This window comes from Papaver somniferum, chromosome 7 (assembly GCF_003573695.1).
Source record: "Papaver somniferum cultivar HN1 chromosome 7, ASM357369v1, whole genome shotgun sequence".
NCBI lineage: Eukaryota > Viridiplantae > Streptophyta > Magnoliopsida > Ranunculales > Papaveraceae > Papaver > Papaver somniferum.
The window spans coordinates 140214845-140229459 of NC_039364.1; the positions used below are offsets into that span (position 1 = coordinate 140214845).

The 14615-nt window shown below is 35.9% G+C and overlaps 2 protein-coding genes across 2 annotated transcripts; one reads left to right on the forward strand and one right to left on the reverse strand.

The window, feature by feature from the left end:
- Positions 1–9607: 9607 nt before the first annotated feature.
- Positions 9608–12044, reverse strand: LOC113295313. Its single transcript, XM_026543662.1, has 5 exons — positions 11832–12044; positions 11528–11725; positions 11295–11432; positions 10382–10838; positions 9608–9975 (listed from the first exon to the last, which is right to left on the reverse strand). The coding sequence occupies exons 1-5, from the start codon at positions 12042–12044 to the stop codon at positions 9608–9610; spliced, it is 1374 nt and encodes a 457-aa protein (XP_026399447.1).
- A 787-nt stretch (positions 12045–12831) lies between these two features.
- LOC113295314 lies at positions 12832–13377 on the forward strand. The gene has a single exon (XM_026543663.1). The coding sequence runs from the start codon at positions 12832–12834 to the stop codon at positions 13375–13377; it is 546 nt and encodes a 181-aa protein (XP_026399448.1).
- Positions 13378–14615: the final 1238 nt, after the last annotated feature.

The following is a 14615-nucleotide window of genomic DNA, read 5'->3' on the forward strand; positions in this document are numbered from 1 at the left end:
AATAGACCACATAAGTTAATAAGATTATTAAAAACAACAGCTTCACTATTGTTAAAAGCAAATCTACTTTTCTTCTCTTCAGCATGCAACACTACGTTTAGGTCACCTATAATGACCCATGATTTGTTCATACCGTTAGCTAAGTGCTTGATAATATTCCATGACTCAAGTTTCAACGGAGTGTAAGGACCACCATAGAAGCATGCGAGAATTCATTCTACATTATTATTATTCGGAAGAACGACAACATTGATGTAGTTATACGCATGATCAGTAATAGTAAGTTTCATATTGTTTTTCCAAATCAAGCAAAGACCTCCAGCACTACCTCTAAGAGGAACTAGCCAGTAGTTATAAACATCTAAACTCCTCAAAATGTTATGCATTGCTTTATTTTGTTGTTTAGTCTCAGATATGAACAAAATGTCAGGATTTCTTCTATTTAGAATGTCAAGCAAACTCTTTTTGGTATCATTACCACCAGGTTCTTGGAAATTCCATGATAAAACACTAATAAATTCCCAAAAATATGAAACAATGGGATATTCGACAACATGGATTAAATTATTAGAAATGTAATCTTCCAATACAACATGAATTATGGTTACTTACCATTAAAGTTTGACTTACAGATATAAGTGCAATCAGAAATAATAAAGTAAAATTGAGTTTTCAAATTCACATTCAAAGAGTCAAATATATAGATGCTCAGGTAATGTATAGGCATGTACTTATTTTCTATGCAACCATATTTTAATAGATCTTTTTTAAGTAACTTATCAACAAACAATTTGTGTAATGAGTTCTGAAATTCAGGAGTATCTTATGATTGACCTGAAACTTTGTCTTGTTCAGGGAATTATCCATTTTCCCCAATTGAGAGAATAGTGGTGTTGCAATCAAATGAAACATTTTGGTGACCATCCGAATCGAAATATTCCTCAACAACATGGTAATTATCTAGCGCACCAAAGATCCAAGAGAGATAGAGAAATAAAATAATTAACCTCCTACAAAACCTAATTTCCAACTTTTGCTTCTACGAATCGTGGCTTGTCATCCAAAATTTCTTGCTTTTAACAATAAAGACATGTTGAATTATGCTTTGATTTTCCTTTTCTTCATACATCTCACCAAGAACATGGGGAATTTGAGAAGGGTAAGGATTAAATTGGGCGAACGTGTTTCTCTTAGGTATGAGAGGTGCCGGTGAAGAATTTAGATAAAATTGGTAAAGCTGTAGTCTTGAGATACTAATTAGGAATGTGTTTTGTGGTGTTGCTCCCAACACGTGTCCCTCTCGTTTTTGCCGACAATAGTAAAGGTCCGTTTATCTGTGATGTTTACGTTTCTTCCGGTTATAGATAAAGTTGGAGGAATTGCTATGTAGAGATTCCGAAGCAGTTAAGGGGAAGACACCTCTGCGTCCAACTGACTTAGACACGCGTGGGAATTTCCACTGGTGGTAGAAATCCAATCTGTTTTGTTTTCGCAACACGTGGCCTCTTGGTTGCAGCATCCCCTTCCCTTTAATGATATCACGAATTTGATGACCAGATTAACGAAGGGGGTAAAGACTGGGCAAAAAAACTTGAAACTCTATAGAAGATGTCGATTATAGGTTGCCGATAAAGCTCGAATCAAAGTTAAAACAAATTAATCCACTATAACAAAAAGTCTTCTCCACTGTATCTAGTATCTTTAGCGTCTTCGAGTCTCTTGCAACTTTGTTTCTTTGCAACACTGGTGTCTTAGTAATCTTGGTAGCTTGGTGTCTTCTGTGTTTTGTGGTATATTCAACGGTATCCTAGTAGCCCCGGTATCTTGAAACGTTGTTTATTTTGTGGTGTCTTTGAATCTTCGGTATCATAGAACTCTTAGTATCTTCTGGAACAAATCATTGTTTCCGATTGTGTTTTGCCTTTTTTTACCGATCATATCATTGTTTTCCGGTATAAAAAGACCGTTATTTGACCGTTAAATGCCAGAAAAGTACTAATCGGAAGAGTACTGATTATATTTCAGTTCATAATAACCGAAGAATCTAGTCGGAGTAAAATAAAAGAGAGAGAAGAGAGGGGAGAGCAAAAGAAGAGACAAATGGTTGAGAGCAAAAGAAGAGTCAAACTTTTGAACTGATTGAGTGTTTTTTATCCATCACACACGTGTCTGAAATGTGTAAGCTGGTGGTGGTAAATTTGTGAATCTGCTGCAAGCCCATAGGAATGTAAACAGATGATGACTACATAATGCCGGGTCAAAACAACCGGTTAAAAATTTGGATCCAGTTGAACCAAGGCTTTGCATGTCAGCATTCTGCATTCTGAATCGGGATTATTCCCACGAATGCTCAATAATATAACTGGTAGTGATCCATTAATGTTTGAATAAACCCGGGTATTACCAAACCCATAGTATAGATGAGTAGTACAATTATAGTTGAGTTTTTTTCAGGCTGATAAATGAGATTAAATAGGACAATTCACAGTGTTCACATCATTTGAAAAGATAATCTAACGGCTGATATTAAGAACTCAACGTGTCGGAGTAAAACAATGGAACCATTAGTAGGTAACTTATTTGAGAGAGTGATAGAGAGGAAAGAAAGAAAGAAGAATCTTATCCGATTGTCTTTATAAAGAAGCACAAAGAAAGAAGAAGAGAAGCAGAAAAACCAAAAGCATATTTAGTATGTGAAAAATACTAGAACCCTTTACTATATGGGTTCAATCATATACAAGCCCCACAAAATGGATCTTACACCCTCAATTCCACATTTTCCGTTTTTGATATTTCTAGGCCCAGAATTTTTTTTTTTGAGGCCTGGTTTTCAATTTTCCCGGATTTCTGACGTCATCAGGATTTTTAATAAAAATAAAAATACCGAAACTAACCTTCCCTATTTATAGACGTTTTATACCTACCAGAAACTGAAAACCAAATTAGATTCAGCTCTTTCTTCTCTCCGCTCTCGTTCAGAAACAGAATTGGAGATTTTTCTTCAGACGAATTCGTGAATTTTGATAGTTTCATACTGATTTTCGTTAATTTGATAGTAAGAAAACGAGAAGAAGAACAACATAAACGAGAAGAAGAAGAAAACGAATTTTCTCTCAATTCGTTGAGGTGTATTCGTCTGTTTTTCAGATCTGACGAGATAGTGAAGCTGCATTGATGAACAACAAATAGGTTTGTTCGATTTTAGCTTTTCTGTTGCTTGATTCACTAGTTTTCTCATCGATTTTTTGAATCTCGATCTTCTACTGATTACGATTTTTGTTCTGTTTCGAATTTGTTGAGTCTGAGAAGAGGAAGAAGACAGTTGGGAATACATAAATCAAAATAGGTACGAATTGTGATTTCGATTTAGTTTTCAAATTCAATTGATTTTGATTTTACCGTTTCGATCTATTTTTGTCACTTTTGATACTTACACATGTTTTTGTTGATGCTTACACATGTTTGTTTGATACTGAGAAGAGGAACAAAACAAACATTGTTTCAGAAGAAAGAAAACAACAAATCTAGGTAAGAATTTTATGTTCTTTTTGATTTCAGATCTGTTTTCAATTTTTTTTTTTGAATTATTTTGTTGTTCTTTCATGTGCGATCTGTTAATTTGTTGTTTTACTTTTTGTTGATACTGAGAGAAGTATGAAGAAACAATTTTGTTTCAAAAAAACAACTTCAAATTGATTTGTATACATGCTGTTTTTTTTGTTACAGTATGTGTAACTTGAGGTTACACATATATATCATGTTGTATTTTAAGCATGCTTAAAGAAGATGCAGATGTTTTTTAGTTGCAGCATGTGTAAATTTATTTTACACATATATATCCTCTTTGTATTTTTAAGCATGTGTGAGGAAGATGCAGATGTTTTTTTAGTTACAACATGTGTAATTTTAGTTTACACATATATATCCTGTTGTATTTTAAGAATGTGTAAGTTGAAGTTACATATATATGTCCTGTAACATGTTTTATTTGTAAACAATTGTATCATCTGTATCTTTTACTTATATTTAGTTTGCCGCATAGAATATACTTCTCACGAGGGGGCAACGCCCCCGAGTGAATTGCGTTCGTTTTCAAATTTTGATATTCTTATTGTGTATTTGATATTTTCAGGTTGTCATGGCTGTTGTTAGTTGCGCTGCTGTTAGTTGCATTGCTGTTGTTCGCTACTTTTCTGATTTCATTACCCTGCGTGTTAATACTGATATCAAACTTGATGAGTTTAAGGAACAAGTTTGCAAGGAATGGAAGCAGTTTACTCCACTTGGTATTACTTTCTTCTTTCGAGAAAGTGGGAAAGATTTTCCGCTTGACTGTGATTTTTCTTTGCAAGCTCTTATATCTATCACAAATAGTAAACAGAAGACCAGTGTTGATATTTTCTTGCAAAATGTTCCTCGTGTGGCCTCTTCCTCTAGCTCTAGGGCAGATTCTTCTATTTCTAATGGGTCTAGTAGTACGTCTTCGTCCACAAACAATCTTACTGTTGCAATGTATTTGGAAGATAAAAGTAAGCCAGCGAAACCTTTGTTATCGGATGGTTGGCCCAAGGTTCTTGGTGATATTGGCCATGTGTTTGTTGAAGGAGTTAAGCAAGTCAGGGTTGCTTTTACCAAGTATCGTCTTCGCACTGGTTTCCAAATGATTGTAACTCACAATGAGCGTTCTAGGTTCACGGCTAAGTGTGCAGATGAAAAATGCGGCTGGAAATTCCATGCAGCTTCTATCGATGAAAGGAACGAAATGTTTCAGGTAGGTTTTCCGTGTTCTGTCATCTAATGCTTAGCATATGTTATGTTTTGTTACAGTATGTGTAACTTTGGTTTACACATGATGTTTTTGGCACCATATTGTGTTTTGGTTGAATTGTTTATATTTTGTATGAATCTCTTCAGGTCAGGTCTTATAACCCTGAGCACATTTGTGGTGCTGGTGGACGCAACTTGAACCAAACTTACTCCACCAGCTTCTCGTCTAGTTTGATTGAGGAAGAAGTTCGCAAAAATCCTCACAAGAAGCCCAAGCAAATTGCTGCTGATTTCCAGACCAACTATGGGATCAACATGGAGTACTACCAGGCATATAATGCTAGGGAAAAGGTTTATGATACGATTTATGGCGACGATGTCAAGTCCTACTCGCACTTGGTATGGTATATTGATGCTATAAGGGAAACCAACCCTGGTAGTGTGATAAAGTTTGAACGTGAAAATAAACAGTTCCAGCGGATTTTCATCGCATTTGCTGCATGCATCAAAGGGTACCGGTTTTGTCGTCCAATGGTATACTTGGATACTACTTTCCTTACTGGTACATTCAAAGGTTGCTTGATGGCAGCTACTGGGATCAATGGTGGTAAAGGTATGTTTTTTCTATGTGTTTTTTTTTTATGAACAACTTCAGTTGACAAATAACTAACAGTTACACATGTGTAACTCTCAGTTACACATTACTTTACTCAGTGTGTAACTAAGAAAACAGCATCTGTAACCTTAAGTTACATATTTGTTTTAGCATGTGTAACCTTAAGTTACATATTTGTTTTAGCATGTGTGAAACTTATTATTCTTTCGATTCTGCACAATTTTTTTGTAGGATTTTTCCCCCTTGCTTTTGCACTAGTCGATTCTGAGACGATCGACAACTGGGAGTGGTTTTTAAGGAATTTGAAAGAAGTTGTTGGTGATGGGAGGCCAATCACCTTCCTTTCGGATCGCCATGAAGGACTCTTGCAAGGTGTTCCACTTGTTTATCCAGATGGGTTCCACAGCTTCTGCTACTATCATTTGACGAAGAATATACCCATCACTGCAACAGATCCTAGGTACTCACTTGTGATGGACCATTTCCGAGAGGCGACATACGCACTCTCACCTGAAAACCATGCGAAAGCCATACAGAAGATTAGAGATTTGAACTGCGATTGGGTGGCTGATTACATCGAGACAATCCCACCTGAAGCATATGCGAATGCCTATTTCAAAGGTTGTCGGTATGGACGAACATCTAGTACTCTAGCAGAATCAGTCAATAGCTGGGTTCTGGTTCACAAGAAGATGCCTGCATCTGCTCTTCTTGATCAGGTTAATTGAGTGTGTGGTGTGTTTTGTTGTTTTGTTGTCTTTTTATTTCATGTTTTGTCACTTTATGCATTGATGAGTTTTTTTCTCCTTTTCAGATTAGGAGGAAAATAATGTGTTTGATGGCGGAGCGTCGTGAAATTGGTGCTAATATGATGACTCCATTAACCCCTGAGTATGAAGAAAAGCTTGTGGCTCTTCAAGATGAAGGTTTGGCTTGGGAAGTATTGGTTGCTAGTCCTACCGTGTTTGAAGTTATTAGTGAAAGGTCTCACATGGTGGACCTCGAACACGAGACTTGCACCTGTCAAAGGTTTGGTTTCTTATGCTTTTTTCTTCTCTTTGTATGTTCTTTTTTTTAAGAATGTGTATATCCACTTTACATTAGATATATGCATGTGTTAATAATAGTTACAAATTTATTTTGCAAGTGTAACTTAAAGATACACATCCTGTACATGCACCTGTAGCTAGCTAATTTTGAGTGTTTTATGATTTGTATGTGCAACTAACTGATTTTTGATTTGTTTTTTGTTTTCTTCCAGGTGGCGCGTATATGGTTTTCCTTGTGCTCATGCTCTTGCAGCCATACGCAAGATTAAACGTGAGGCTATTGATTTCATTTCACCGTATTTTACAAGCGACTATTTTAGGAAGACTTATATGCATGCCATCCAGCCGATTCCCAACTACAACAGGCCTGTTGAATATCATCCAGACGACACCGTCAACCCACCTACCGTGAAGAAGCAACCAGGTAGACCACCAAAAAGGATTATAAGTAAACACGAGAAGAAGGTGAAGAGGAAAGTTCATTGCAGCAACTGCAAGGAAACAGGTCACAACAAGGCAGGTTGCAGGAATCCTCGGAAGTTCACACCCCACTAGCTTGAGCCTAACAAAATTCATTTCTGCAACTAATGATTTGATTGTTATTTATCTTTGATTATTTGTTTTTTTAGTTTTCTTCATGTTGGTTTTCATGGACCAAACGTTTTATTTTTCTTCAACGTTGATTATGTGTAAGGATGATTCATTCAGATTTTATATTTTGTCAGTTCACAGTTGAAATGCATTTTATTCTATTTTTGATTTATTGTATACGTCTGATCAGTGGTCAAATGCTTTCTGTAACTTTTGTTTACACTCAAATATATGGATGTGTAACCGGAAGTTACACTGCTGTGATGCATGTGTAACATTAGCTTACACATGATAAATGCTGGTGTAACTTTATTTTGATTTATTGGGCAATCCGATCAATGGCTTGTGTAACTTCAGTTTACACTCAAATATATGGATGTGTAACATTAGCTTACACATGATAAATGTATATGTAAACTCAGGTTACACTTTCTGCATCAAATTAAGATGTGTAGTTACTTAACCTGTTGCATACTTTCTGAAACCTGTACACACAGTAGTAGTTCTAACAAGATAAAAGTTTTTAATTCAAAGAATTTCAACCCAAAAATATTTTGCAAAACTAAGAACTGCTAAAATCTACTAACTGACGAAATTTAAAAGTTTCTAACAACATATTTTCCAAGTCTAACATCTGTTTGTGGCTAACAACATATTTGCGAGTATAGAATTTTTTCTAATCCTAATGACTGCTTTACACATCTCTAGATGGATCCGAAAGAATCTTGTATAGCATGCTTCCTCTCATGCGGTTCAGCTTGTCAGTCCACCATAGCATCATAGTTGAGGTTAATTTTTTGTCAAGTGGTTTATTCTTCATCCTGATCTTCATGTAATTGCATACACATGGAAGACAGTCAGGAATTGTACCTTGTGGGGGCGCATTGAGATTCTTGGCATTTTCATTCATCCCAAGAGCAAAAGGACAGCGGAGTCTCAGTTCTGTAGTAATTGCAAATGCATATTTCTTGGCTTGAAGAAGGTGTTCACCCTTGAGTTCCTTAACGTTTGACGAGTTCATGTAGGACCAAGGATTAGAGCTCCTCAAGTCATACTCCAGCAGTTGTAGTGTGTGTTGTTGTTGCACATTGGGGCGAAAAGTCTGACTGCATCGTTCTTGTACTTGACATACTCCTTCGCAAGCTTCGGAATCCAAAATTTCTTGAATTCTTCGTAATCCTTCAAGTAAGAGATCTGCAAAAACCATTTGGAATGTCAAACTCACATTTTTAATCAAAAGTTACAAATGAACAAGTGATTATGTAAACAGAAGTTACACATAGGGCCTTGGGTTTTACACTGGAAAAAAATCTTGAGTATGTTATCATAATCTTACAACATATACTACACATTATAAATGCAATAAGATTTTAAATATATCGAAGTACTTACGTATGCTTTTGGCGACAGGAATATCGCCTTGTCATACTTGCTGTTAGAGTTCATCTTCGTCCTCAATCTGCTAATGTAGAAGTCGATGAATTCTGACTCCAAGAAGGATTCTTTCTTTGTAAGCTGTATCATTAGTTCTCCAGATATATCAAACAGCTCGCTACCATCTTCTTTGCGTTCCATCCAAGTAATGTCTCTGCATTACAAAGAAGTAAACTATTATCAATCAAGATAACAGAATCAAGTAGTAAAATACAACAATCAATAACAGAATCAAGCCTACTTGGAGTCAAGCTACTTACGTTTTCGGATGAGTATTGAAATATTCAAGCACTTTATTCTTTTTCTCGCCTTCCAGCCTTTCGATAACTTCTGAACCTTTCACATCGTTTCTCATTGTTCCATCATCTTCTTCAGCAACCTCAGCCATTCTATCTTCTTCTACTTCTGGAACTGCGGCCATTTCTTCTTCATTAGCTGTCTTCTTAATCCTCTTTGAATTTCTTTGATATTGTTTCAGATCTTGTGTTGGGATTTTTCTATTCCTCAGCACACGTTGTTGTATGAATGATGGTTGCCTTTCTCTTATTGTATTCGCAGCTTCCTTCAGTAACTCTCCTGCAGGTTTTGGAGTTTTTTCTAATCCAAGGCTAAAAACGTTTTCCTGCGTTGTAGCTGCGCAAACAAATATAGGCAGAATCTCAGTAAAATTAGCACATGTATGTAACTTAAAGTTACACAAGCCAAAATAATAATGTACTGTATGTAACCTCAAGCTACACATGCCTTTTACAATGTGTAACTTGAAGTTACACTTCCATTACAAACAAAACACACTGTATGTAACCTCAAGCTACACATGCCTTTTACAATGTGTAACTTGAAGTTACACTTCCATTACAAACAAAACATAGAACGGAAGAGTGGTTACCAGTTGAGGTAGGTTCTGCATTCTCCGTCACTGCGGGTCCATGTTCAGTTTTGTTAATGTTGCTGACGATCTCATCTATCATTTCACTCACTTCAACATTCGTCATATCATCGGGGTTAGCTCCTAGTTGCACCAACCTGTAGGTCTGAGCATTGTCAGGCTGTGTTTGCGGTGTTGTAGCAGTTATCACCATGGAGTCCTCAAACTGTGTTGAAGCAGAACTGTCATCAAAAGTTCCAGGAGTTGGCTGAGTTGGAGCAGTCATAACCAAACCGTCACCAACAGTTGCAGGTGTATCCTCATTGACTTTGTTGCAGTAACATCATCACCTACGGCTTTTGCAGCTACATCATCACCTGCCCCATCCACAACTCCACCATCTGCAGCTTTCTTCTGTGCCTCATCCGTAACAGGTGTCTCTTCAACATCTTTCTTCTGCTCCTCATCAACATTATTTGTAGGAGTGGGCTTTTGCTTTGCGACAGGCCTTTTCTTTGGTGGAGTCTTGCAAGTTGTCACACTCTTCATACTCGAACTATATGTCCTGAGTGGTCTTTTGTGCCCCTCTGCAGCAGTTTGAGCTTGCAGAATTGTTGGCGTATTTCCAGCTGCAAGGCTCATACATGGAACTGCACAAGTATTGAAACGAGAATTAGGATGATGATGATGATGTTAAATTTTTTTAATAAAATTTCAAGAAGAATATATCATGTGTAATCGACTGGCTTGGATAACTAATATGTGTAACTTCATGTTACACATGAATATGGCATGGATACCTAGTGTAACATGGAGTTACACATGCATCTAACTAGTGTAACCAGAAGTTACACATGCATGTGGCATGTGTAACTAGGGATTACACATCCATATGATCAGTTTACTCAACATTTATTAAGTCTAATCAAGTTAAACAAGCAAGTTAAAAATGAACAAGTAAAATATGAAATTAAAAAGGTTCAAAGACCTTAGTGTCAACTAATTGGGTACCTCTATCAAGTTAAAGAAGCATATTAAAAATGAACAACTACTTACATTCTTCATGGAAGGAAGTTTCCGCGTCATCTTTCTCTTTCTCTTGCTCAGTACTTCCATCTCCTTGTTGCTCTGTCTCAACTAATTGTAACTCTTCTTCTTCATGCTCAGTAGCTCCATGCTCAGTACCTCCATGTACATCATCTTCATGTTGCATAAACTCTTCCTGGGTCACTTTGTAAGGATCAATACCCATTGCTTGCATAATTTGGCAACTAAATTTGTGAACCTTGAATTCCGCTGTTCCTGAAAGGTCCCCTTCTGATATCCCTTCTCTTGCAATTGCATACACTGCTTTAAGCATTGCTTGCTTTTCTTGCAGTTGCTCTTTCAGATGGCTATTCTCAATAGTTTGCGCTTTCAGCCAACTTTGCAGGTCGTCCTTGCTGGGTACCACGGTTGATATACCCAGCTGCTTCTCAAGCTGTGAAAACTCAGCCACAAAGCTAGGAGTTGGCTGCAATTAACAGATGGAGAGGTTAAAAAGAGATTGCAAAAAACAGTTGAACATTCTAAATATACATTTTTCGGTTGTATGTGTAACTTAAAGTTACATAAGCACATTTTATATGTGTAACCTATAGTTACATAAGCACATTAGATATCTAATGTAAAGTGGATATGTGTAACTAAAGGTTACACATATATCTAATGTAAAGTGGATATACATATAAAATGTGTAACCTATAGTTACATAAGCACAGGATATATATACAAACAGGATATATATGTTACATAACCTATAGTTGCATTCACTTGTGTTATCTTTTGCATGTGTAACTATAAATTACACAAGCACATTTAAATGTGTAACTTATAGCTACACATGACAATTTTGATTACATCAAAGTTTTATCTAAATTACATTACCATAAATTTACAAAACCTAAACCAACTGACATATAACACTTACCGAAAACTGTGTCATGTCTGTTTTCCAAATGTAATCAGAAATCTGGTATATATCCCATCTCCCAACCCTCGGGATATCTTCCTCGTGGTTCTCAACTTTCGGGATTAATCCTGCTGGCGTGTGTTCAGCAAACAATAACTGCAACATATAAATTTTAATTAGTCGATTGAACAAAAATATCCATCACGTAACACTAAAACTGCTGGAATAGAAATTACACACAAGCTTTTTACCAGTAGGTATTGCACACAAGCCTTCACATTTGACAAACAACTAAGATTAGTATGAATCTCTTCAAACAAGTGCTCGTGTATTAAATCAGGCCACGACACCTTGAGCACCGTATCATAAGTTTCAACGATACTAAGATATTTCGCGTTCACTCCATTGGCATTTTTGTCGCCAAAAAACAATACACACAAGATAAAGACCTATCAGGCAAACTAGATCCTTTTCATCAACTTTCTTTCTTTTCCCACTTTTTCTCCTTTTTGCCATAAGTTGTTTTATCTTCTCTAAAATGTTTGTCTTAGTCACCGTCGTCTGATGCTTTGTAGATTTGATATCGGTGAAGTATTTGCTGTATAAAACATTGTCAGTCAAATCACTAGGACAATAGTACTTTAACAGCTTCTGACCCTTTCTTCTTCCAATCCTATGCATGCAAAATATACCAGCCAGCTTTGCCGGTGTAGACTCTATAATCTTATCATCAGCAAACTTGAATGAACATGGTGTCTCACAATCCATGTCAAAGCAGTTCAAGAGCTTCAAGACGCCGTGTTTGTTGGTAGTTATCTGTCTTGTTGTAGTTGGTACAGTTGTATCATAGTCATCGTAATACATCATTACGAGTTCTCCGTAAGCAGCTCTCCTAAGATATCTATGAGCCCTATCAGTCAGTCCTATAGGCTTTATCACCTTTACTAAATCATTACAAACCCTAGTTCAGAAATTTTCGACCCACGAATCAGTAACAACAGGAATCAAAACTAACAGCTTCAAATCAAAACTTACCTAGTGATTAATCGTCGGAGTATTTCATCAACAGGAATCAGTAACAACGGCGATTTAGGTTTTGAATCTGAAACTGTTTCTTTTGATTTTTTTTGGTTTTTGAATCTGAAACTTTTTCGATCTGTTTCTCTGATTTAGGGGTTAGCAAATGATGAATAGTTTTTGATCTCGATCTTTGTTTTGGAACAGATTTCAGGAAGATTTCTTGATTTTTTGGGTTTTTTTCTAGATTTCTTTCTGTTTCAGGTGAGTGAGATTTGTTTTCTCTCTCCTTGGAAATGAAATAATGGCGTCTGAACGAGAGAAAGGTAGGTGACGCCTCTTATATACTTGAGGCTAATTTAGTCTTTTCGCTTTTATTAAATTTATTTTTTAATTCAGGGCCTACTAATAAAACTCTTTTATCTAGGGGCCTCATATTATGGGTTATCCATGGGTTGGGCCTGAGCCTGATTTCCCGGTATAGTATTTCATAACGACTACGACAAATTTCCCTATTCATTCTTCCTCTATTTCATTTATGGCTACTAAGAAGAACTTTTTAGGGAAACCAAATTATAATAGACTTGTGGATAACAATTTAATGATCAATTCAGATACTATGTTTGAATTTGATGAATCAAGTTTATGGAATTCAAATCATCATCATCAAATTACATCAACTGAATTTAAGAAATCAATACCTAGTACGAGAATTTTGACGAAGAAATCAAGCAGGAGAGATGACAATGGAGATCGAGTTGATCAAGGTAATACTGCGAAATCATTACCAGTAAATATACCTGACTGGTCAAAGATTTTAAGAGAAGATCATAGGATTATTAGAAATGTTGATTATGTTATTGATGATGAAGACGATTATGATGATGAAGACGAAGATTTTGAAAATGATCATCAAGACAGTGGCCGAAATGGTAGGATTCGAATTCCTCCTCATGAATTTCTAGCTAGGAGAACTCAAATTTCTTCATTTTCTGTTCATGAAGGAATAGGACGAACTCTGAAAGGAAGAGATTTAAGCAGAGTTAGAGATGCGATTTGGCAGAAAAATGGTTTTGAAGATTAAATTTTGTTATGTTATTCTACTAGTTATTACCGAGAGTATTATTGAGGAGATATCAAGGATTCTTATTAGTATGATCATTTTTTTTTCTTTTGGTAAGGATCAATATTCTGTGTGAGTTTTGATCTCTTACTATAGATTTAATTTTTTGTTTTGTTTTTTCCTTTTCGTTTTTTGTCAGTGATTTTTAATTTTGATCAAGCTGATCATGGAATGTAAAATCCTAACTTTTTAATTGAATCTGCAGAGAGAATTTGTTTTTGTCTTTCTGTTCCTTTGTCTTTTTATTCTTCTTATTTTTGATTGATTAATAATAATTGTGGTTTGCATTGCAATGCATAGACATCAGGAAAAAAGTAAAAGATAAGACAAGAATAAGACTATGGAGACATAACTTTATTGTGAGTACTACTACTACACTGATGCGTCTGAGCAGTGACTCTACTACACCCGTGCAACGCAACAAGAGAGAGTCGTGTAGTGTGTGTGATGGAATTTTTGATAGTGGTAAGTAAGGTTGTCATTCACTCGGATTTTTTGTATTGATTTTTAAGTTTTAACAAAAGAAAATACAAAATAAAAATATTTATACAAAATATGGTCACAGGATGAAGAATTTGTTGGGATTCGGGATTTTACTGTTTTTCATATTCATGGGTTCATAAATTAATCCTAAACATTTATATCTCAAAACAAAAGAAACAATAACTCTATTCTTTGTCAAAGTAGATTTCATAAAACGTTAGTTGTAAGTTGTGAGCATGACGCATCAAAAGTAATTAAAACTAAGCATGCGACATCAAACAAAATAACAAATAATTAATAGAAATCATAAAACAATTAAATTCTATGCAAATAGTTATAAAAGAATTATTTTAATTACTACATGAACGAAAAACATCCTCCTCCGTCGTTCCGGTGATGGGGTCTAGCTCCGCATATTGGAAACACGCTCAAAATTCATTTTTATTGCTCAAAGGGTGTTTACAAAGATGAAAATGGAGGGAAAATTATTAAACCGGGTTTGTAACACTTATTTTTGTTACAAACCGAGCTGTTACAGAGAACGATAATTACTATCTGTCGTTGTCACTGTAGCACAACGACTGTTCTTGCGTATCTTATGTTCTTCGTGTTCTTGAGGTGCAGCAACAACAGAAACGACTCTGCAACCTCTGATTTCTTCTCTGCAGCTCAGAGATCACCTATGTTTTCACCCATAACTCTCCATCCCCCTCTCT

Coding starts and splice junctions, on each gene's coding strand:
- LOC113295313 (XM_026543662.1), bottom strand. CDS start 12,044: ATGGATTGTGAGACACCATGTTCATTCAAGTTTGCTGATGATAAGATT. Junction 11,433..11,527: donor CTTGTGTGCAATACCTACTG/GTAAAAAGCTTG, acceptor TATATGTTGCAG/TTATTGTTTGCTGAACACAC. Junction 10,839..11,294: donor CAGACATGACACAGTTTTCG/GTAAGTGTTATA, acceptor TGTTAATTGCAG/CCAACTCCTAGCTTTGTGGC.
- LOC113295314 (XM_026543663.1), top strand. CDS start 12,832: ATGGCTACTAAGAAGAACTTTTTAGGGAAACCAAATTATAATAGACTT.